Source organism: Cucumis melo, chromosome 2 (assembly GCF_025177605.1).
Source record: "Cucumis melo cultivar AY chromosome 2, USDA_Cmelo_AY_1.0, whole genome shotgun sequence".
Lineage (NCBI taxonomy): Eukaryota > Viridiplantae > Streptophyta > Magnoliopsida > Cucurbitales > Cucurbitaceae > Cucumis > Cucumis melo.
The window spans coordinates 14,935,920-14,961,174 of record NC_066858.1 but is presented as its reverse complement, the minus strand read 5'-3'; the positions used below and the strand labels follow the sequence as shown (position 1 = coordinate 14,961,174).

Below are 25,255 nucleotides of genomic sequence, written 5' to 3'. Positions count from 1 at the left end.
TTTTACTTGGGCATTTATTAATTTACAAAATCTAGTAATAATTAGACATTTAAATACAGTGAATGGATTAAAATTAAAAAAGAAAAACATTAATTAAGAGAAAAAGAGAAAAAGAGAAAAAGAAGTAGAGAAATTTAAGAGTGGCATCTTCCACTAAATTTGCGTCAACTTGCTTTCCCAATTTGGTTGACCATCTGAGTATAGTTTTTATTTAAGTTTACTTCATTCTCTTCGAAATAATTAAAAAAAAAAAAAAAACAAAAACAAAAAAGACGCATTTCACCAAAACACAAGAAACCAGGTGTCCTCCTTTGCAATTAATCCACACTTTAGGGTTTCAAAAATCTTCAACTTCCATTGCTATCGAGCTTCTTCTTCTTCTTCTTCTTCTTCTTCTTCTCTTCGATTTCGTAGTTCAAAATCCCTCGCTTTACTTTCTAATCTCACTGAGAATTTTGAACTTCGAAATTTTAGGGCTTCGTTTTTCTCCCCTTATCCGTCGACTCATTTCCTTCGTTTTGCAACCTGGCCCTTGATTTTGTTTCTTTTATTTGGATCCGTTCATGGACGCTCGGGATTCATCTTCGTCCTCCGCCCCGAATCGGGATGCGTCCTCGTCGGCCGTTGAGGATGACGGTGCTTTATCCATCACCGCCGCTCTTGCTAAGGAGGCTGCCTCGCTTTTCCAATCGGGGAAGTATGCTGGGTGTGTAGAGGTCTTGAACCAGCTGTTGCAGAAGAAAGAAGACGATCCTAAGGTTTGATTTTTCTTCCACCCTAATCTAATTTTGTTTCTTTCTTTACCTTTTCTTTTTCCCTTTTTCTTGAGTTTTATAGCTTGATGTAGGAATGATTTAATCTATTCTACAATTTCGTTAATCCTACGTTAGTATATGCGCAGATGCGGGGTAGTTTTTGGAATTCAGTGATGCGAAATGTTGAGCTCAGAAATAATTTGGGGCGCGTTCTTTTGTCCCTTTTTTCCACTTTAGCGAATGTTGAGATATGAATTATTTGAGGATGGCATGTTAGAACTAAGTGTAATTTCATCGAATAGTTTGACTACGCCTAGGTTATTCTGGGAGGAAATTCAGATGGGTGGTGATTTTCATTGAATGTCATCAATTTCCTTGGGATAAATTTTATCTTTTATGATTATCTATAGGAATTTAGGCTGGGGTGGTGGTATTTCTGTTCATGCATTATTTCATTTTTGTTTATTACTGGTTAATTTGAATGTTAACCCTTCTAGTCACAGAATTATTACCTAAACCTTTGATGTGAAGGCGACACCAATAGAATTCCCCTAGCAGCTGATGGCCTGGAAAATATTTGGGGTTTCAGCCGCTTAACTAACAAGCATGGGCGATCAACTCCACTAAAGGCTCCATCATCATATACCACGTCTTTATCTTACTGTACTTGTTCCCACTGCTAGATTCAATACTTTCAATCCCTAGTTCTTCACTTTTGAAGTATGAAAAATCTAGAGTTGTGAAAAAATAATGTAATAATGACCCTGCCAGGTGCTAACGAAACGAGAAATTTGTTGTTATTGTTAGTCTGTCCAGTCTCCATTCAGTATGACTGTGTTCAGATTCACATTGTTGGCAAAAAGAGTGTTGAATGGCTTTGAATCTGGTTGGCGTTAATTATATTCCTCATGTACGGGACTAACTCCTAATCTCTGCTTTAAATTTCATGTCAATTGGTAACTTATGATTGATATAAAAAAAAAAATACTGTCGTGAAGTTAAATCAGCTTCATGAGACAGATAATATTAAGTGGAAGTGTTATGTGCATTCTCCAACTATACTGCTATCTTTGACTCCATAGCAGTTTATGTGGTGATTCCATTTTACTTCTCTAGGATAAGACCAAATTCCTTTTCTTTTATTAATTTTAGTAATAGCTCACTCTACTACCTCGGCCCTTTCTTACTTATAAGTAATCAATGGTTGCATATTTAAAGAGTGGCTTCAGATTCCAGAATGAATTACGATAAGTGTTATGGCGACTCTTTTATTATTGTTTTTGTTGGGCTGTGAGGAAGGTTTGGAAGGGGATTAAGGAGATTCTACCTTACCTTTTTTTTTTTTTTGGAAAAGATTCTACCTTACTTATTTTTGAGCTATATTATCACATTAATTTTAGGGAAATATATCTTTGGTTTTCGATATTTAGTCAATTGTCACTGTTACATCTATTTCTTTTTTAGTTTTTAACTTGACATATTCGGATGGGGTGTCTTTTGATATAAATTTATGTTGGATTCTCGATGAATTGTTATTTTCCAGGTTGATTTTGACTTTGATCCAATCTTTAGGACTGCATCTTTTATAAGAAGCTTAGTGGTATCTTGGTGTCATTGTTTTGTTGTTACTAAACTAGTTAGTTACAATGGGTTTGGCTTATGTGCTTTAATTTTGATGCTTCATTTGACTCTTCATTAAAGAAAGAATATATTGGCCAGCAGTTCATTTATAGGTGCCTTTTGCAGGTGCTTCATAATATCGCCATTGCCGAATACTTGAGGGATGGTTGTTCCAATCCAAAGAAGTTGCTTGAAGTATTAAACAATGTCAAGGTATGCCATTAGCCCTTGAGTAATTCACGCCTGTTAACTGCCACAATAAATTTATGTTTTTGGTAATATTTTATTATTTTTTTTCCTTTTGGAAGATCTGTTTGTTTTTTGCCTCAATCCTTTGCCTAGCTTAATTTAACGTTGTAGTTTTAATTTTAAAGTCATCTTTTAAATTTTTATGAAAAAGTTGTTTTAAATCATAGATAGGTAGCTTTGGCATAAGTCTTATTATACATCATTCATATTTTTGGATGCAAGTCTTAGCATTAACATAATCTTTTCATGTTTTTTCATGCAACTAAAGTTCAAAGATTTGAACTTACACAATCAATAATTAATAAATGAAAAACTCAGCTTTGAGTGAAACTTTATGATTTTTGTTTAATAATAGATTTGAAGGGCAACATGCAGTTTTCTTGGATTTATTTGATTATTTTTTAGATAACTAGGAGACTTGATGTGAGGAGAAAGTGGGTAACAATATAACGATTGTATGCTAACATGACACTTTTGTGTGGTAAACTAGTTGGGATGCATGCATTCAGTGTTTAATATCTGAGATTAATAAAGTAAACTGAGGACAAAGGTTTTGGAGGTTTTGTGATAAGGGCTGGATTTTGTGGCATGCTAGTCTCTTGTTGGCCATCATTTGTGTTCTTTGTTTATTGCTTCTATTTTTCTACAATAAACAAGCCTCTTCATTAAGATATTGATGTGAGACTAATGCTCTAAGTACAATTGCAATAGCAAGCATAAAGCTATGGATCAGGATGTGCATTCGGGCATCTCAATTAGGGTGACACCCCCTTAGCACCACCATCATCTTTAAAAAGAAACTTAGAAATTACACAGTAGAGACTCAAACAATTACAATCTTAGCCAAGAATATTCGAAAATAACAAACAAGACTATGAAGTGTAGTAGAGGAAGATGGTCATCTTTTCCACTGTTGCTGTCAACAATTTAATTCATGGAGATGAGAGCACTCCATTTTAAACTAATATTTTGACTCGAATAATCAGCAAAAGCCTTGGAGAGAAAGGAGCAAATGGATGTGTTCAATCGAGCTGCTTCAAATCTAGTAACCAAGGAGTTCCCTTATCATAGAAGACTCTTTGGTTTCTTTCTAACCACAAATCAGCCAGCACAACCTTGACCCCATTACTCCACAGGGTTTGTTGATTTTTTTTTTTTTTAACTTTGGCCCTGCCAAAATCTGAAGAACATTGCTTTCTGCTGTTTTTCCAAAAACCCAGCTGATGCCAAAAAACTTAAATAATGCAAACCAACAATTTTGAGCATAACTGCAGTCAAAGAGGATGTGCTGAATGTCTTCCTCTTCTCAACAGCTTCCTCCCGCTTGTTAGAAACCAGAAATCTGTCAACAAGAGATTTAGAGATTACTTCCCCTTCGCTTGACCTAGCGAATCAGCCATTTGAAAGAAGATTTTCCATGAAGTTATTTTCCTCAATGAATACATTGAAATTTCTCTTCTCCCTTGAAGCTCTTCCCATTAGGAATCTTTCACTTCTTCGTCGAATACTATTGGAATCTCCGCCGATACTCCGAGGTTCATTACATGAATCAGTAATAGACGTCAGTTCATTGCTGTAACTACTCCACTTGTTTATTGCTTCTATTTGGGTTTTGGTTGCCAACAATTTCTGTAACTACCCATTAGGTTGTATCAGTCTATCAGTTTATATTGGAGCCTCCTTTTTGTAGTAGGGCTCCTTTTGGTGGATAATGGATTGTAGTTTTATGTACTCATTTGTTTTCCTTTCCTACTTTTTCAAAAGAAATACTTTTAGAGCGTTCTCTGCTCAAAGAAGAGTATGAAATGAGTGTATCTCTTTCTTTTTCATTTTTTTTTTGTTTTAATCAAAAGAGCTAATTTCATTGAGAAAGAAGGGAAGAATACAATGGCATACAAATAAAAAAGCCCACTAAAAACCCTACTAAAAGAAGGGGTTCTAGCTAAGTAAAATATTACCAATAGAATAGTTACAAAAGGTCTTCAAAATCAAAGCCGAAAGGGACATATGAAATCTAATCAGGGACCAAACCTCACTATGGTCCCTTTCCTTACCTCAAAAACACCCTATCATGTCTTTGCCCCTAAATATTGCCAATTGTAGCACACACTCTAGCAGCCACAAAAAACAACCTTTCTCTCTGAAAGGCGGATGGAGGAGGAACTCCTCAGTTATTGTGCAAACGCTCCTATGCTGGCATAGCTCATACCAAACTCTTGTAGAAAAGAGCACCACACAACCCACACATATTGATAGTCCCAAAAGGAGACGATCAAGGTTTTGCTCCGCCTTCTGACAAAGTAAACAACAAAAAGACCCAACAAGTGAAGTCTTCCTAACAAGCCCATCGACATTGTTCACCTGACCAAGCAAAACTTGCCAAATGAAGAACCTCACTTTCTTATGAGCCTTAATCCTTCAGACCACATTGAAAACATATTTCCTAATGGGGAGGGAGCAAGCAACAAAATGAACAAGGATTTATGCGAAAATCTTTACTCGAGTTAGGACTCCAAACACAAACATATTTTTCTTTTAATCTATACCATATCTAAAAGGGGAAAAGTGGGAAGATCTTTATGTTCCCATTTTGCCCCTCATAGATATATATCTATTATACCCTTGGTTAGTTATGTGTCGTGGACCTTTGCACCTTTTCTATAAAGCATCATTTCATTTTGTTGCTTGACGTATCAAAACCTTGATATGCCTCTCTAATAAAGCACGATTCATTCAATATTTATTTAATATGTGTGATGGGATCAGAGATTTTAGAGGCTTTCCATCTCTTCAAAACAAAGGTAACCTACCATGTGTTTTTTTTTGTTTTCTTGTTTCATTCTTGTAAATAGAAAAGGAAAAAGGCTCCCTAAGCTTATTGAATTGTGGTGGAATATAATACATATTTAGTTTATTTTATGCAATTAGTTGAAAATGATTTTAAATGTTTTTTTAATTTTTTTAGGGGATAGAAACAATTGATTTCACAGAGAAAGAAAATGAAAGAATACGAAGGTAACAACCCTCTAAAGAAAGAGTTTCTGACCAAGTAAGATACTACTTAGAGGATCATTACAAGAAGTCTTTGAAACTGATGTTCAAAGAGAAACATGAAACCTCGCCGAAGACCAATCATTACCATGTTCTCTCTCCACACTCTAAACACTGTCTTTCCTCTCCCCCAAATATCAACACGCCTTAACAAACCATTAAAATTGACATTTCTCTTTGAAAGGTGGATGGAGAAGGAACTCATCGGTCGTCTTCTGGACCTCATTGGCAAGCTAACTCGAGACCAAATTGTGGAACTGATAGTTCCACATGGATCATGCAAATTGACAACCCTTGAGAAGGTGATCAAGGTCTTCCTTTGACTTCAGAAAACATACAACAAAATGGCCCTATAAGTGTAGACTTCTTCCTCAAAAGCCGATACATAGTGTTCAAACGACTGAGTAAAACTTACTAGGTAAAGAACTTAATCCTCCAAAGCACATTAAAGGCTGTCCTGGTAGCGGGGGAGGGATTCAACAAGAAGAGTAAAGAAAAAAGCGTCAAAATACTTGTCCTTTTCATTTGGATAACGACCGGTAGATACCAAGGTAGAGAGAAGACGAGTAATCATTGTAGGAGGATAAGGTGTAAGCCACTTGATGAAATCTCTGGGAGGAAAGGTGGTTTTTGCAATCGAACAGAGAGGAAAGAGGCCTATTCATCAATCATTTTTTCTCCAATCTCCCAAATTAGGCATTCGTCTCATCCGCCAACTAATTTTACTCAACACATGATGTAGACGAAAGGGTTTTAGTTTGATACTATGTTATTAAAAGAAGAGGGACGGTACTATGTTATTTTCCTTTGGACTGAGGAGTCCCTTTTAATTCTTAATCATATTGTGGGCTTTTATGAAGACATGTTTGGCCTCAAAATCAATAGGAACAAATGTTAAATATTGGGTATTAACGGTGATCATGATCAACTTAGGAGGTAGGTGAAGGTGTTTGGTTGTAAGGTTGGTTCCTTTCCTACATTGGGCTTCCTCTGGGTGGTAATTTGAGAGCCGCTTTGTTTTGGAATCCTATTTTCGAGAAGATTTGGAAGAGTTTGGTTGTGTTGATGAAAGGGTTTTTCTCTAAAGTAGGTAGAGTAACCCTTATTAGATCTGTTTTAGCGGCATTTGTGTTTACTACTTGTCCCTGTTTCGGGTCTCAAGTGTAGTGTGCAAGAGTCTTGTCAAGTGTATGAGAGACTTCCTTTGGGATAGGTGGATGAAGGGGCAGGCTCTCATTTGGATAGTTAAGAGGCTTATTAACCAAGGGGGTTTAGAGATTGGCGATCTAAGAATTTGTTTCAACTCTCTTGTTGGCCACGTAGGTTTGGCATTTCGCCCTCAAGCTTGTAGCCTTATGGCGTCGAATCATTGTGAGGGAACATGACCCTCATCCTTTTGATTGGGTGGAGAAAGGGGTTAAAGGCGCATATTGAGATCCTTGGAAATATATTTTTTTTGAGCTTTTGGCTCTCTCCTTTCATTTGTAGTATTGTCTATTGTGGGGGATGGTGAAGATTCTTATTTTTTGGGAGGATCAGTGGGTGAGGGAGAATTCCCTTTGTTCTTTGTTTAAGTCTTGATTGCTTATCCTCTTTTAAAAACCGGTTGATTTTGTAACTTTGGTTCAATTCAGGAGTTGTGTCCTTTTCGTTTGGGTTTCGTCGTAATTTTTCCAATAGGGAAACGAGAGAGTTGTCTCTCTTCTTTCTTTACTTGAGGGTTGTAGCATCAGAGGGGATGAGGGATTTCCATGTTTGGAAGCCTAATCCTATCAAGACTTCTCTTGTAATTTTATGTTCAAAATGTTGTTGGATCCATCCCCCATTAGGGATTCGATTTTTGATGTGGTTTGGAGAATCAAGGTCCCGAAGAAATGTAGGTTCTTTATTTGGCAAGTCTTATTTGGTCGTGTGAACACTGTTGGTAGGCTTGTTAGGCGAAGGACCTCTATTGTTGGGCCTTTTTGTTGTAATCTTTGTCGGAAGATGGAGGAAGACCTAGATGGCTTTTCTATCAATTTGCGCGGGTGGTGTGGTGCTTCTTTTTGTAGCAGTTTGATGTTTGTTTGGCGGGCCAAAGAAGTGTTCGTGAGTTGATCGAGGAGTTCCTCTGTTAAGATTCTTCCACTTGAAACCAAGAAAAATCCCAACAATGGCAGCAATAGAAGCAACACTCTGATATATTTTATTGAATAGTAAAATAAAATTCTCACAAGATACCAAGCAACCAAAGAACAATGTAAATGCCAAGAACAACGATCAAGAAAGAAAGGAAATGATATTGGATTCTAGCTCTTTTGAGAAGACTGGCTTCTTCTCCCTTAAAAGTTCTCAGCAGATTTTCACCATAATAAAATCTACCTTTTGGCAATCCCCAAAACATTCCTTAAATACCCGCATAATAAGTGGCTCCATCGGTCGTTTTCTCCTTCTCCAACATTCCTTCCCAAAGCTGTCTTTTGTGCAATGCCAGTCTTTTCATTTTGTTTGTATGTATGGATAATTGGGGGCCTAACGTTAACGCGACTCGAAATTCACCTTGTCCTCAAGGTGAAAGGTAAGAAATTGTTGATTCATTTGATAAACCGACCCCATGTAGCTTCATTGTTTGGCATGCCCTTTCATTTCACTAGCCATTCATTAGCTCCCAATTCGCCATTCCACTTCATTCCCAAGATGGTCTCTGGCCACACTTAGAGTTCAAATTCCTTAGTCAATGCCAGCGCTATGTGTTGCACATGTTGAGCTTGGCCTAATTTTAGTTTTAGTTGAGAGATAAAATACATTATGAATGGCTGCTTCAGGAGGAAGTTCCAATCGATAAGCTACTTCACCAATTTCTTCTAACACTCGGTAAGGCCCATAGAACTTTGGAGATAGCTTCTTACTTTGTTTCCAAGTTAAGGAACGTTGCCAATATGGCCTCTATTTCAAATACACTTCATCTCCCACTTTGAATTTTAACTCTCTTCAGTGCAAATCAACTTGATTTTTCATCCTGTTCTGTGCTATTGCCAAATTTTCCTTCAATGCACTGATGATCATATCTCTGTCCTTCAACATTTGTTCTCTATTATTGGTGGATTTTCTTTCTCTATAAGATATCAATGGAGGTGGGGTCTTCTGAACACAATTTGGAGTCGTGAGGTCTTCGACGACTATCAGAATTGGTGCCAGTTCACAAGCTCTCAGCAACTTTTCACCACAGTAAAATCTACCTTTTGGCAATCCCCAAGACATTCCTTAAATACCCACATGATAAGTAGGTACCTCGGTCGTTTCCTTTCATTTTTCTCAATGAGAGCTGTTTGTTCTATAAGAAAAAAACATTCCTTTCAGGGTTGTCTTTTGTGCAATGCCAATCTTACCGTTGCGTTTGTATGTGTGGATAATTGGGTACTTCCATTTCCATCCTTGACCCTACATAGGTTTGGTCCTTAACTAGATATCATGTGCCCCTTTGGACCTCGGGTTCGAAGATCTTTTGTAATTATTCCCTTGGTAACATTTTACATAGTTGGAACCCTTTCTTTTAGTTGAGATGTTTTGGTGGGTTTCAAAGACCTTTCTTTCAATTTTTTCTCATTTTTTCTCAACGAAAGTGGTTGTCTTTATAATAAAAAACAAAAAACACAGAGACGTAGAAATAGCTTTCCACAAAGTGTCTAGCAGTGTCTTTCAAGTCTCCACTTTAAATCCACTCCAAGGGACTAGGTTTACCTACAATAAACTCGTGCCAAAGGTTGAGGTTCTCGAGGGAAAACGGTATAGCCACTGAGCCAGAAATGATTCATTACAAATCCTAAGGTTAACAATCCTCTGGGCTCCATTGACTTGGACACTGCACTACGAGGAAGTTCGAGGAGCATAAGAAATAGTCTCATTCACTCACCCTTAGGTTTGCCACTAACAAGGATCAAATATCTCACTCCTAAAATATCTAATAAAACTATATGGCACAAAAAAATTATCACTGTGCATCTATTAAAACTGGAAATGGTAATAGAATCAGAAATAAATGGCTATTAATCTCAGCTGGAAGTAATTTTTCAGACCTTTTGTAATGTCACAAAATAAGGAAGTCCCAAGGAAATTTTGGAGGGAAACAAAAATGATCTTAATAAAGGTGGAAATGGAATGGTGTGAGAAGAAATCTAAAGCTCTGAATGGTTTTTATCTCCATTCATCTCTAAGAAAAGGAAGATAAAAGGTTCTGGTTATAGCATTCTAAGGACACAATATTTAATTACATCCAAAATAAAAACTTTTGGAGGAAGACTTGGATAGTTTCTGTGGAGAGTTTCTGTGGCCCGTTTGGAATTCGTTCATCTAGACGTTCAACTTCTTGCTAGCTTGTCGTAAGGGTCCTAGTGATATGATTAAAAATTGCTCTTCCATCCCCCTTTTCATAAAATAGCTGGTTTTTATGGCTTGCTGGGTGTGTGCTATCTTGTAGGATCTTTGGAAAGCGAGGAATAATAGTGTTTAGAGGTTTGGGGAGTGACTCAAGTGATGTCTAGTTTCTTTTTAGATTTCATGTTTATACGTAGGCTTTCATTTAAAAGATCTTTCTCAACTATTCATAGATATTTTTCCCAATTGGATCCTTTTCCTTTTAGGTATCCTTTTGAGGGCTTGTTTTTTTTTTTTTTTTTTTTTTTTTTTTTTTTTTTTGTATGCCCTCAAATCCTCTCATTTTGTTCTCAATTAAATATTTGTTTTATAAAAATAATGCAGTTTGGGGTTTGGTAGAATGAAGTAAATCAATCGATAGGTTTTGAGCAATGCATTAAGAGCTATTGAGGTTTACACTTCTTATTAAATGAGGTTTAAGCTTATGTGAAAACATATCAGGACGAGAAGTCTCCATCTCGTTTAACGAATAGAAAAATAATATTTCTTAGGCTCGTTCCTAAAAATTATAGACTTGAGTTGCAACCAATTGATCTATTACTACCTTTACTACCAGGACTCAAAAAATTTGGAACTAAACTTTATAGTGTAAGTCGATTTCGTTAATAATAATAGTAGTGATGTCAAGGATGTCCTTTGAGAATTTTTGTTTGAGTTGAAATTGAAGATCGATTCTTTTCTCACACTTTTGTATAACTATTTTCTAGCCATACCCGGTCATTCTAATTAAATTTGATTTTTCGGGTTTTGTAAAATCTTCTTAATCATATTTGTGGATTGAGGGTTACCTCTTGCTTAAGTGAAAAAGCCTTCAAAGTGGTTTCAAACATAGCAAAACGAACCAAAATACTTACAAAATATGCAAAGTATCAGCTTGTATTATTGATGGAAATTGAAATTTTGCTGTATTTTGTAAATATTTTCAACAGTTTTTCCATTTACAATAATTCCCCTCAAAAGTTTTGGTTTTGAGAATTTGCTATCCTATGAAGCCTCGGCAAGATTAAAAAGAGAGAAAAAAAGTCAATCGACATATGTAATATTTTTTGATACTATAATCACATCATTCAATAGTTCTTTGACTGAAATTTTGAACGTAGAGAATGCCGTAATGCTCCCCGCACTCCCCCATATTCACTTTTTTGGTATTTTCGAACATTTGCATAATGATGTGCACATACTCATCTTTCTATCAATTCTTTTTGGATGTGCTTCTTCAGAAGAGAAGTGAAAACCTTGCAGTTTCGTCTGGAGAACAAACAGATGCTCTTAATACTGAAAATAAGAGTACTTTGGTTAAAGGAAATAATGTGTCTGCTCACCAGGCTCCTGCAAATAATGCCAATCTTGTTTACATGGAAGAGTTTGACGCCTCCATTGCTATCCTAAACATCGTAAGTTCAATGCATCTCTTGGGAAGAAACCAGTTATTTGAAAAATATTTTATTATTGATCTGATTGTGATAATTTAAAAAATATCTGTTTACAGGCTATCCTATGGTTCAATCTTCATGAATATACAAAGGCGTTGGCAGTTCTTGAACCTTTATATCAAAATATTGAACCCATAGATGAGGTACTGGAGTTAATTGCTTATATTAGTGATGGGAATTCTCTTTTGATTATTCAATTGATATGCAGACAACAGCGCTTCATATTTGCTTCTTGCTGCTGGATGTTGGACTAGCCTGCCGTGATGCATCATTGTCTGCAGTAAGTAGTCTTGTCAGAGACCTGTATTTCATTTGCTAGTATAAACTAACTTCCTTGAGAGAAATCATGGAGAATTGTTTGTAATAATCTGCAAATAATCCCTTCTACAAGTTAAAACCTATAGACCCCTATTTAAAGGCTACAAACCAGCCTTTTGTTCCTTAACTAACGGTAACTTAGCATTCAACCAAGATAAGAACCATAAGAAACCGAGCAATGTTAAAACAGAAAATAAAAACCATAAAACAGAAAACCCAAAGTCAAAGGGAACATGCAACCTAGGAACACTTATTTAAAGGCTACAAACTAACATAATAGGGTTGATTGGGAATTTGTAGACAATATTACGATAGTCAAGGGCTTTGGCAACACTTGGAGAAGATGGATCATGGGTTGTTTATCATTGGAAAATTTTTCTATTATCATTATTGGAAAAGCCTAGAGGCAAGATCAAAGCCACCTGTGGCCTCAGATAGGGGAACCTCCTTTCCCCCTTCCTCTTCACCTTGGTGGTTGATTGCCTTAGTATAATGCTTACGAAGGGGCTGGACACTGATCAGATCAAAGGCTTCGTTTGATATTTTGGGCTTAGAATTTATAATTTACGATTTGTGGATGATGCCATCCTTTTCTTCTCTCCTGATCAGGAAAAGTTGACCAACTTGTTTGAGATCATTCAATCATTTGAACAGTCATCGGGCCTTTGCATAAACCACTCAAAATCAGAATTTATGGGCAGTTATTTGATTGCATCTTTGACTACTTCGATTGGTTGTAAGGTGGGCTTCTGACTCCTTAATAGCAAGCCCTACTCTTGTACTTTCTGGAAGCCCATCGTCAAGAAGATTGAGGGATGTCTTAATGGTTGGAAGGGTAATCGTATTTCCCAGGGGATTGACTCACCTTGACTCAAGCCACCCTAAGTAATCTCCCTACATACTCTGTTTAAATCATCTAAGACTGTTCGCCAGATCGAGAAGCTATACAGGAAGTTCCTTTGGAATGGGCATCGGGACAAAAAATGTCTTCACTCAATTAATTGGCAGAAAGTACAACTCCCTACATCTGAAGGTGGTCTTAGACTGACAAGACTTAAAAAAGAGCAGAAGTCTTTTGGCAAAATGGATTTGACGATATAATTTTGAGGAAGATGACCTATAAAGGCATTTTATCAATGCCAATATGGCTTCCCCTTACAACCTCGGCTGATCTTTTAAGCAATCAAAAGGCCCTTGGACATACATTGCAAATTAGTGTAGTCTCATTCTTGATAATATTGTTCATGTGATGGCTGATGGTGCTAACACTTCCTTTTGGAATGACAATTGGGTTGAAGCCTCTCCCTAAAGTTGGCTTGTCCTAGATTGTCCACCCTAAGAGGGCAAAAGGAGGCTTCCATTGTGTAGTGTTGGAACATTGACTACGAAGCTAGGGACCTTGGATTGAGATGCAAACTTAATGAAACTGAGATCATGAGTGGCTTGGAATGTCTAAATTGATTTTGCCTGCAAATCCCTATGGGGGATGACTCTTTTATTGGAATCTAGATAAATCTTGCCAATTTACATCCAAATCTCTTGCACACCATCTTGCCTTATGTGGCAATGAGCAGAAATTTTCCCTCTATAGAACATTTGGAGGAAGCCAATTCCCCCAAAAAAGTACGAATTTTCTTTTGGGAGGTCAATTATGGCAGCATTAATGCAGTAGATGTCCTTATCATAAAGGCCCCTTGGATAGTTTCTACCCAAAATTGGTTTGTTCTTTGCCATCATTCCTCTGAGTCCATCATATTAGTCTATTGTGACTTTGCACGATTGCTCTGGGAGAAAGTTTTATCATACTTCAACTATCAGATTGTCTTCCAAAATGATCCCAACACTCTTTATAATTCGTTTCTCATTAGTCACCCTTTCAAGAATGAAGTGATTTTGTAGGCCATCATCAAAACTTCCTTTTGACTTATTTAGAGCAAAATGAATCATCCTATCTTTGATGATAGAGAGACGGCCTTCTCTTTTATCATCTCTTGTATACATCATTTACATGTTGTAAATTCACCATTTTTTTTGTGATTGTAACCTTATCTCTTATTTCGTATTGGAATAGGAATGTGTAATCTCACAGCAATTTTTGCCCTTTTGTAATTTCATATCATCAATGATATTATAATTGAATGTTTCTCACCCCCCCCAAAAACGTCAACATACTAACTGATTTTATTTCAGTTGCAGACTTTTAAATTTCGGGTAGTCTTGTGGTGTCAACGTTTTAGCACATTGCTTGGACTTGTTAACTTGTCCAATAATGTAGAAGAACTACATGTTTTTTTGTTGGTCTAAGATTTACCATTTCTTGTATTAAATCTTAATTTACCAAGCACGTGCGGAAGTTATGAGTATAAGATTCAGATGTTAAATTCATGGATGAGATCTTTCAAGTAATATGGTTACAAGATTAGTTAGTTTTATCCCTCTGTCAGGACAGTTGTGTCACCGTCATTTCTGTGTATATTATTTCATGTGCTGTCTCCTCTTTTTTAGGAATTTGTACCATCTGTTCTTGTTGTACATCTCATATTGTTTCTACAGTCTTAGTGGAACTGAGTTCTGCGACAAATCCGTGATGATATATTGAAAATGGTTTTCTCATATATTTTTTGTCAGGATGTTCTACTTTATCTGGAAAAAGCTTTTGGGGTCACCAGTACAAGTCAAAGTGAAAATGGAAGTACAGGAGTACCACAATCCACGAACGTGGTTGCAAAATCTTCATCTGTTCCTAACAATGCTTCTGCCTTTGACTCTTCCAATTCAGATTTAGCTGCAAGTGTTAATGCCTCGGAAAACCCTCTATCAAGAACTTTGTCCGAAGAGACATTTGAGTATGAGTCCATGTTATCAACATTGGATATTGGTGGACAGAATCCTGCAACACAGACTGGTTTTCCATCTTCAAATGTTCTTTTAAGGATCCCAGTTGACCGGTCTTTATCTACAGTTGATCTGAAGCTTAAATTGCAACTTTATAAGGTTCGATTTCTTCTTCTCACTAGAAATTTAAAGCAAGCGAAGCGTGAAGCAAAGCATGCCATGAACATTGCTCGTGGGATAGATTCGTCCATGGCTCTTCTCTTGAAGGCTGAACTTGAATATGCCCGTGGCAACCACCGTAAGGCCATGAAGCTACTACTGGCATCAAGTAACCGAACAGACTTGGGGATTTCAAGCATGTTAAACAACAACCTTGGCTGCATATATAACCAACTTGGGAAGTATCATTCATCAACAGTATTCTTTTCCAAAGCAGTATCTAATAGTACAGCTCTCTGGAAGGATAGAAAACCCACGACTGTTTCACAAGACAACTCTCTTCTTATCATCTATAATTGTGGTGTTCAGTACTTGGCTTGTGGAAAACCACTTCTTGCTGCTCGATGCTTTCAAAAAGCCAGTTTGATTTTCTATAGCCGCCCTTTGTTGTGGCTCCGGCTTGCTGAATGCTGCTTAATGGCTTCAGAGAAGGGGCTTCTAAAGGACAACCTTGCAGATTCTGATAGATCAGATATCAAGGTTCATGTCGTTGGAATGGGGAAATGGAGGCAGCTTGTATTGGAAGATGGAGTTTCAAAAAATGGACGTGCAAATTCCTCTGGAAGAGAAGACGGGCATTTCAGCAGTGAAGGACAACCTAAGCTTTCAATTTCTCTTGCTCGGCAATGTCTTTCTAATGCCCTGTACTTGTTAAACCATTCTGAGACAAGCTTTTTGCATTCTGTCTTGTCCCCTAATTCTTCTTTGGAGGATAGAGATTCGAATGAAGTAGCAGCGCCAAGGAGAAATTATAAGAACTTACATTGTATTGATTCGAAGGCCTCCTCAACTTTAGGCTCAAGTCAGATAACTGCAAACGGTGATGCAAAAGAACAAAAAGGTGCTACAATTCAGGAACTTGTGCAAAACTCCCTCTCCTATTATGATGAAATTTCTAGGAGAGAGAACCTGTTGATTAAGCAAGCACTTCTTGCTAACCTGGCTTATGTGGAGTTGAAACTTGGAAACCCCTTGAGAGCCCTGACAATTGCAAGGTCTCTTGTGGAGCTTCAAGAAAGTTCTAAAGTTTATACATTCTTAGGCCACGTTTATGCTGCAGAGGCCCTTTGCTTGCTAAATAGACCAAAAGAAGCTGCCGACCATTTATTATACTATTTATCTGGAGGAGTCGATTTCAAATTGCCATTCAGTCAGGAGGACTGTGAGCTATGGCGAATGGATGGGACTGGTGATCTTGAAGGGGCAAACGGCGGATTGACAACTGCTAATAATTCATCTCAGGAAGACCCTCATCACATCAACTTCTTAAGACCAGAGGAAGCACGGGCAGTCCTCCTCTCAAATTTTGCCACTGTTTCGGCTTTGCAAGGAAATTATGAAGAGGCGAAACAGTTTGTATCGGAAGCATTATCGATTATGCCAAACAGTCCAGAAGCCACTTTGACTGCAGTTTATGTTGATCTAGCTCTTGGTAAGTCACAGGAAGCTGTTGCGAAATTAAAACAGTGTAGTTGTGTAAGGTTCCTCCCCAGTGGATTGACAATGAAAAGATCTTCATGATTGTTATAAGTATAACCGGTGGCTTTGTATTAATGTCCTGCCCTCATGTTAGTACTAGTCAATGGGCTAGTCGGCTAGATAGTAATCTTTAGGAGGAACATATAATATAGCTCACGTCAGAAAATAAAATTGATGTTCAATTTTTTTTTCTTTTTAATTTTGATCCCTAGGGTTCATTTGTAGTTGTGTATCTGTTTTTTTGGTTAGTGGAGATGCTATCCTATTGTTACCATGAACGTTAATAGAGCTTTTCTTGAGAAAGAAATTGAAAAAAAAGAGAGTATTTTTCTCTTCACTTGCCTTTGTGCCCACCCCCCACTCCCCCCCCCCCCCCCCCCAAAAGAAAAAAAAAAAAAAAAAAGCTAAAGAGGATTAAAAATAGTGAAGAAATTGTTTCGTTCTCTGATATTTATTGAGCTAGTGTTGCTGTATCTTCTTTTTTGTGTCTTGAGTAGATTTGGGGGATTGCTATTCTAATCTGTAGATCTCTTTGTTCATGCTAAAAATTCGTCTTTGAGTTTTTTAGTGGCCGATCTATTATTAAGAGTGCATTAAAAGCACGTTGGCTAGATTAAATGTTAGACAACCTTAGATGATTTTTGGAGGACATTCAAGCTCATGCACTTTACTAGAAAATTTCATGGTGATGGTGTGTTTGGATTGAAAGTGGAAAAAAGATGTTTATAAATATTTAGATATTAACCAAATTAGCTTTTGCCAAGCTTTTCAAGGGCAGGGCAACTTTCAGTGTCGCATTACATCTTCACTAACTTCGGAATTTGCTTTTTAAACCACACTGCCATAGTTTAGTGTAAATATTATTAATAGCTCGGGATGACTTGAGAGTTGAGAGACTGGTTTAGGGACCTCGTATACAGCAGCAGAGAAGAACTTGTCTTTGCAGCTCTTAAGGTGCTCCAAATTGAAAATTTTCCTTTACCCTTTTGAACACTATGTTGTCTCAGCATGTTTAGGAATGCATATTAAGATACTGACCTAGGGACTCCATTATCACTACACCAAGAATTCTGCTAAAAGATGATGTCTAGACCACTCTTGATATTATAGCTCACCATGAAGGGAGACTTTGATAATTGATTGTTTTACCATTTTGTTCAAGAAACTTGAACTAGAGAGAGAAGTTTGTCATTTGCAAAGAAAATATGAGTTATGGCAAGGGATAAAAATCACTATTAGTCCTTGAATTTTCACAAAAAGTAGCATTTTGGTATAAGAGTTTTCAATGATTTAGTCTATAAATTTTAAAAATGCTAACAATTTAGTCCTTTGGTTAAAAATCCATCTTCTTGCCAACACTTGCATTATCTCTCTCTTCTCTTTCAATATCTGCTTCTTCATATTGTTTCTAATTATCATATCAAATTAATTTGCTATTTAAAACTCTGAAAAACTTGGGAGAATTTCAAATCTCTGTACACGAGACTAAAATATTTAAGAAAGCTATGGTACTATAATGGCTCAACATTCAACATATAATCACTATAGAATTGTCTTGTTCAAATAATCAAGTGCGTCTTTCTCTGTTGAACTCGGGTTTAGAGAAGCACACTGTATACTCTCCAACCCTAAAGGTGTCATAATTTTGTATTATGTAACATTATCTCTTATAAAATTGTTCTCCTCTACTCCGTGAACGTAACCAGTACACTATTAGTTGCCAACTATGTACATTTATGTGTCAATTCTCTTCTATTTTATATTTTATATATTCTTTATTTTTCGAGTTCATAGCAATCACTATACCCATTTCATGTGCTAAGGAGGAAACTATAAAATTGTATAACAGCTCACCACTTTTAAGTTGCTTGCTTTGCAAGGCTATTATGTAAGAGCAATGATCAGGTGCATCTTTCTATATGTTTCCATTTCTCCACCATACAAATTGGGATTACTAAAAATCCGAGAAGAGGGGTATTAAATGTAATTTGTGAAGAATCGAGGGCATAACAAAAATGGAATCGTGAAACACGTGGTTGAGTTGAAAACTGTAGATTGGTATTAAAAATCGGATCTAAAATGCTTTAAACAAAACATGTGTTTTTGGATTATATTACATTATAAACCTATTACATTACAATTGTCCTGTCTCAAAAGCGACTCCCATTAATTAAGGTTAGATATAGATTTCTCCATTTTCAAAAGTGTAGGAAGACCTTCGAGACATAATAGGAGAAAAGGAGTCGCCTTGTTTAGACCTTTATCTTCTGCAACTTATAATTAGCAACCTTTACTGAAATTAATAAAGGATTTTGCCTTCTTTAATAACCATAATATAATATAATATAACATATATATATATATATATATATATATATATATATATATATATATATATATATATATATATATATATGTTTAGTAATCCTTTGGTTTTTGGTGGGTTAGTTGTATAAAATAATTATGTTGGCCTTTCATATTTTTCGTCCTTTCTATTATATTTGAATTCTGAGCTATTTTAAAAAAATAATATCTTTTTGAAATAGATATTTTCAAAAAAAAAAAAAAAAAATAGAAATAGTAATTCTAAACCTAAATTTAAAAGTAAAAAACTAAAAACAAAATAGATATCAATTGAAGTCATAATTGTCTAACACGTTACGTTGATTTAACTATTTGCTATGAGAGTGTATAAAGCTGTTAATAATAGAGGGGGACCAACACGATATTTAGTTTCATTTTAGGCTTAGTCATGTTTTCGTCTTTCGACTTTTAATTTCTAAGCATATTATAATCATCATCAAGCCTAGAGTCATGTGCCCATTGTTGAAGAGTATTCCTATACACTTCCAACTTTTAAAATATTTGTTTTAGTCCATAAAATTTTCAAGTTTCTTCTATTTTAGTTAGGGTAATTTCAAAATATCAATTTTAGAAAAATTTTTGTCCTTACTAAATAACATTTCTATATCCTTTTTCTACTTTAAGAATGTGTTTAGAATACATTTTTAAGTGTTTAATTAAAAAAGTAAGTCATTTAGAAAAAAAAAACGAAGTTTTTGGTGACCACCAAAATAATTATTATTCTTATTGTTAATTAATCATAAGATAAAACTTCATATTTATCAATATCACACGTACTTGAACTTGAAGCTACATCATTAATTTTTTAAAAATGAAAAAATAGAAGTAAGGACCAAATTAGTTATTTATTTGTTAAAATAGAAAGCTCAAATACTAAATACATAAAAGTTTGGGGAATCAAAATATAACAAACTCATCAATTAGTTTCATTTCCTATTCAAATTACAGTTTGAGCTAAGTTAGGTAGATCTCGTTATTTTGATATGAACATAGATTATTATATTTACAATATTTACTACGTTGATTGATTTCTTTCCTCTTTTAAACATTTTAAGTTTATTTTAAGAAGTTTTACTTGTTGAAAGAATGTCATATCAAACCTATCGATTTTTTTGACGAGTTTATGTCAATTAGGATTGAGTTAAGATAATGTTTTGAGTAATATAAATAGGAGAAGAGGCCCCCTAGCTTGCTGTGTGTTGGGGGTGAGAGAGAAGGGGTTCCCAAAATTATTAAAAGCATATATCTGTAATGAAAATGTTGAGAAAGGTAATGGACAAAAAAAAAAAAAAAAAACCCATTCATTATTTGTATTAAACTAACTGACAAATTCCTTCCCATGTGCTCTCTTTCTCATTGGTTTCTCTTACTCCTTCCCTTATCACTAATTCTTTCCATCTTCTTCTTCTCTGATTTTTTCCTCTCCATTGTGGAGATTATTAATTATGCATAATAATTTAATTTTTTGATTTTCAATTAAAAAATATATATAAATATTATTATGGTCTAGAGATGGATCCACACCATATTATTATTCACATATATATGTCTCTATATCAGTATTTGAAAATCTCATGAAAAACTAATGAGACTTACATTCCTTATAAGATAGATGAACCATTCATCTCCCGACCAATAGTTGATTTTAAAATAAAATCTTGATATTACTGACTTTTACATTTTTATTTTGCGAAAAAGATTTCATATATCCATAAAGATAATTGTCTTCGTTTATATTATATGAATATCTCTTATCTAATATGTTAGGAAAACCATCAAACTAATTTTGCAAGAATAGACAAAATAATAATAATAGTAATTTAAAAAATGAAAAAAATTACATAGAAAACCCTAAATCAACTGAGAAAAATATACAACTCAACATATAAAGAAATCTATTATGTGAAAAATTGTTACAATTAGATAAGATAATTCTCTTCATATTCTCAATTAAAAGAGTTTTCTCTTTCGAGGCTTTTATATCATCAATGCCCTTTAATCCCACGTTCTCAAGTTAAAGAATACGAATGAAATTTAAGTAAAAACAAAATACTCAAGTTTAAATGTGTTTGTAAGTAAGACGATTCAAAATAAAAAATCTAATAGGTTTTTTATTATAGTGCTTAGACTGTATCGATTTTAATATTTTGTCAAAATTTAATATAATATACGTGAAACTTTGTTTAATTTTGTGCCACACATAACCATTTGGATTTAATTAATGTGAGGATGAAGATTATTATTGTTGTTTGTTGGATCTTTAATTTAGACTTGAATTATTCTTGTTCCTCCTCTTCTTCTTTTACTTCTTAATTACTTGTTATTTTTAACACACTGCAAAGAATAAGTTGTTCCTAATGATTAACTTTAGCTCAATAATTAGTACTACTTTGCCTTCATTCTTACCTATACTCGCATTGAGAGTTAAAAGATGTTGCTTTGGTCAAATTTAGAAAGGAAAAGAAATTTGTTCTGCCTAGTAAAATGAAAAAAATAAAAGATCTAAAGATTAGTCAAATCATGAAGAAATTGAGAGGGTCCAAACAGTATATAACCTAACGTTTCCTATGTTCCTAAATTCATAGCCTCTTTAGGAAGGCAGGAGTTCTAATTTTGTACACCAAAATAAAGATAAAGGATGAAATATTATAGGCAAGTTTCAAAACGTAACTTATAAACTTCACTTTTAATTCTAATTTTTGTTTGTTTGTTTGGTATATCTCTACTTTCTACTGATATTCTAAAAAATGTAAAGAAATTAGATAAAAGAAATAAAAACGAACGAAATGGTTATTAAGTAGAACCGTTTAGGATTTTGAGGGAAGAGAGGTGAAAGGTGTTAAAAGGCATAAAGACAAATGGATTTGAAGGACAATGGGGCCTTCAATATTCTGAGGTCTCAATCAGTACTTTTGGAATAGCATCAGTGTGTAGCTATGAATTACTGGATTCCACATGTTGTATTATTGTTTTATGGCCCACAGGAAAAACTAAACTCAATACCTCTCTTCTTCCCAATTAATCTCTCCCTTTTCCATTGTGAGCAGAAACTTTAAATACACTTCTCGCAAAAATCACGATTGAACAACAGTAGTGATTGTAATTTACAATCTCGAATTCTCAATTTTAAAAATTCAACTTCTAAACTTATATAAATATTATAAATTAGACTCTCAGCTTCACAAATTATATAAAGTATGATTAGTTACTGTAAAATATAAAAACAAAATTATTAATTATTAAAGTTTAGAGATATTAAATTGTTGTAATGAGTTTAATTAAAAGAATATAAAGAATAAAATCTAGTTGAAGTTTAATGGACTAAATTACTGCCTCTACAAAAGTTTAAGGATCACAAATGGTTTTAATTAGCCTTTAAACTATTAAAGAAATAACTTTCTTAAAAAAAAATATGTAAAAACTAGGAGGTGCTACGATATTATTTACCGTCGATGTATAATCTTTTTATTAAGAAAACAATTAAAAATTGAAAAACGAATTAGTGGTAATGGAGTGACGCATGTAATATCTCAACCTATACATAATTTAGGGTTAGTTTTAGATATTTTTAAATACAATAAAATGAATCTAAATATGTTATATTTTGTATATATTTTCAAGTGATACAACCCGTATTTGACATGAATAATTGTCACATTAATTTATGTACGTGAATGTTATAAAAGAAAAGACAATACTTTCCAATAATGAAAGTGATCTAGGATGGAAAAAAAAGGATCCTATTAAATTTAGAAACTGCTGAAAAGCACCATTTTATCCGACAACGTGTGTGCTTCTTTAAATCAAGACATTATATATTTAATTTAAGCTATACTTTAATTAATGTGCAAGATTTTGTTAGGTCATCATATTCTTAGGATCATAAAGAGAAAATCTCTAATTAATTAAAATAGAATAAGATGTTCCATTTATTATGTTCAGCTGCTATATAATTCTTTCCATATGTATATCTTTTAGAGTTATATTTAATATTTGTATAGTATAGTATAGTATAGTATGGTGATATTATTCAAAATTTCACTCTTTGATTTATTTTAATTTTGAATGGTATCAAATAGATGATATTAACAATAAAAGATAGTTTAGAATTACATTTAAAAAGAAAGGAAAACCCCCATACTCATACGTTACACCTTATCTTATTGTAGTAAGGGGAGAAAATTAAAAGTTAGGGAAAAAAATAAATTGAAATATTATAAGATCTTAATTATTGGTAAAGATAAAAATGAGTAAGGTGAAGGAGAGAGACATATAAATAAGGAAACACAAAGGCAACTGAGATTTTGCTTTTCTTGCCTAATAATCCACAACACAACATAAAACAACAATAACTATCACAATTTTAAAAATAAATGGTTTACAACATCAGCCATAATTCCATACAATAAAAATAAAATAAATCGAAAAATAAAAAGAGAGACAAAGATTTGACTCGACATCCTCTCATGTCGACTCCATTTCCATACCACATCAATCAACCCTGAAAAAGATTAAAAAGAAAAGGCCTTTTAAGTCAATAATTATTTCCAAAATTATTCCAAATCCGTCAACATAACTCCCTATGATTGCATACTTTGGTGAGATGTAATCCTTGATGGTTCCTAAGTATTTTTCATTTATAAATTATGTCTTAAAATCTTAACTATAAGGAATGTGTAACACTGTCGAGTACCATTACCATTAATTAGTAGATTAGTAGCAAAATTAAGTATAAAATAGTACCATTACAAGTTCAAAGTTAATGAGAAGTTCAATCTCCCACTATATATATCAAATATTATAAATGATGATAATAATAAGAGAAATTAAGAATAAGCTGAATTAAGAGAAAGATGAGATAATTAACCTTTTTGTTGTTGTTGTTTTTTCTTATTTGTTGTTGTCTAAAGGGAGCAAGTGTAGCCAGGAGGAGGGGTTTTCCCGCAAGTGATAAGGAGCTGAAGAGCAATAGGAACATAGATTTTAAGGTTAAGAGCCTTAATCTTAAGTGTTGTACAAAGACAAACGGCCGCTTCCAATTCAGCCAACCCTGATATAATAGGGCAACATGCATTCGCTGCAGGGTCCCCTATTCCAATGTGCACCAACCCTCCCAATAGATCCACACACCCTCCCAACTTCAACGTGTCAATCGGGCAAGTCTCTTTCCCCGAGGGTGGGCACGGTTTCTTGGCCCCTGGCGACGGGTTTCCAATAACCGGAGGGACTGGCAGTACTGGTGGAATGGGAACACCTGGGAGAGGAACCACGGGAGGAATGGGGACGGAAGGAATGGGAACAGCTGGGATAGGAACGACGGGAGGAATGGGGACGGGAGGGATTGGAACGACGGGAGGAATGGGGACGACGGGAGGGACCTTGATGGGGATGGGGGGAAGGGTGATGGGGCCTTTGGGGGACTTCGAACCGGAACCGGGCTTGGTTTTTCTAGGGGGTTTGCCGCTGCATGAACCGCAGCCGAGGATGGGAGAGGCTGAGGAAATGAAAAGCATGCAAATGAGGAAGAGGGAATAAATTTTTGAAGGCTCCATTTTGAATGGTTATGGAGAAAATGAGAGTGTGGGAATGGGAGTGAGGAAAGTGAAGGAATTATATAGGAATAGTGAGGAAAAGATGAAAACAAAAGAAAGTTAAAAAGAAAAAAACCAAATCACGTGAACATGGGGCTAACGCCAACCATGATCTAAAGGACATCTTCCGAGTTGGCATTTCTAATTTCTTCACTATTTTTTGTTTATTTATTCAAATTCTTCATGATGTATTGTATATTTTGGTATGAAGATTTTGAATGTTGTGATAAACTAGTTGTGTGAGAGATATGGAGAGAAGTGTTGTCACCAAATTTCATACCAAGTAACAGGTTCATTTTAACTTTGAGGTGGAGAAAATTTTACTTTCTTTTTTTCTTTTAAATTTTAAATTGGTTCGTTTTCTTCGGTTCTCAATTATACTATAATAAACAATTTTTTTTTTTATAATATAACAAAATCTCAAAATTTAGTAGTAATAGACACGATATCAGTGACATTGACCGAAACTAATATGTCTATCCCATATCTATCGATAATAGATTTTGGAATTTTGTTATATTTGTAGATTTTTTTTTTAACAATTTTACCGTTTAAAATAATTTCTATTTTTATTTGAGGTGTTTTTCAATTAGTTTCCTTAAAGGGATCATTTGGATTTTCTTTTAGCTAATTGTGATAATAAAACTAATTTTTTGAATGATGTTTTATAACTATTTAGTTACTGTGTAAGTTTCCAAAAGTTGAGCATTTTTGTTAAGCATATTGTTTTACCATAGTTTTCAGATTTGTAGGCAAACATTTGAATTTCTGATCAGGTTTTCTATTTTCTTTCCTTTTTGTTTTCCAAACTAATCCTAAAACACCATAACACGAAATAAGTAAACCTACACAGATAGAGATGAAACTTGTGTTTAAATGTTTAATTTTAAGAAACCACACACTTTATATCTATATCTATATCTATCTA

At 34.6% G+C, this 25,255-nt stretch overlaps 2 protein-coding genes across 4 annotated transcripts; one reads left to right on the top strand and one right to left on the bottom strand.

The window, feature by feature from the left end:
• Positions 1–259: 259 nt before the first annotated feature.
• On the top strand, positions 260–16,709 carry LOC103487419 (uncharacterized). Of its 3 annotated transcripts, none has more exons than XM_051081610.1 (7): positions 610–758; positions 1,253–1,418; positions 2,502–2,588; positions 11,309–11,482; positions 11,578–11,664; positions 11,730–11,801; positions 14,468–16,709. In XM_051081610.1, the coding sequence occupies exons 4-7, from the start codon at positions 11,444–11,446 to the stop codon at positions 16,412–16,414; spliced, it is 2,145 nt and encodes a 714-aa protein (XP_050937567.1). In that variant the 5' UTR covers positions 610–758; positions 1,253–1,418; positions 2,502–2,588; positions 11,309–11,443; the 3' UTR covers positions 16,415–16,709. The 3 variants fall into 3 exon arrangements, with proteins under 3 accessions (XP_008443951.1, XP_050937567.1, XP_050937568.1); XM_051081611.1 differs by having other exon boundaries at positions 617–758; positions 1,259–1,418; XM_008445729.3 differs by lacking the exon at positions 1,253–1,418 and having other exon boundaries at positions 260–758.
• A 6,304-nt stretch (positions 16,710–23,013) lies between these two features.
• 6H01 (36.4 kDa proline-rich protein) lies at positions 23,014–24,465 on the bottom strand. Its single transcript, XM_008445727.3, has 2 exons — positions 23,604–24,465; positions 23,014–23,237 (listed from the first exon to the last, which is right to left on the bottom strand). The coding sequence occupies exon 1, from the start codon at positions 24,286–24,288 to the stop codon at positions 23,641–23,643; it is 648 nt and encodes a 215-aa protein (XP_008443949.1). The 5' UTR covers positions 24,289–24,465; the 3' UTR covers positions 23,014–23,237; positions 23,604–23,640.
• Positions 24,466–25,255: the final 790 nt, after the last annotated feature.

Excerpts from the sequence above, each read along its gene's own strand:
- LOC103487419 (XM_008445729.3), top strand. The coding sequence starts at position 564 with ATGGACGCTCGGGATTCATCTTCGTCCTCCGCCCCGAATCGGGATGCG. Across the intron at positions 11,665-11,729 it reads ATATTGAACCCATAGATGAG|ACAACAGCGCTTCATATTTG; the intron begins GTACTGGAGTTA and ends ATTGATATGCAG. Across the intron at positions 11,802-14,467 it reads GTGATGCATCATTGTCTGCA|GATGTTCTACTTTATCTGGA; the intron begins GTAAGTAGTCTT and ends ATTTTTTGTCAG.
- 6H01 (XM_008445727.3), bottom strand. The coding sequence starts at position 24,288 with ATGGAGCCTTCAAAAATTTATTCCCTCTTCCTCATTTGCATGCTTTTC.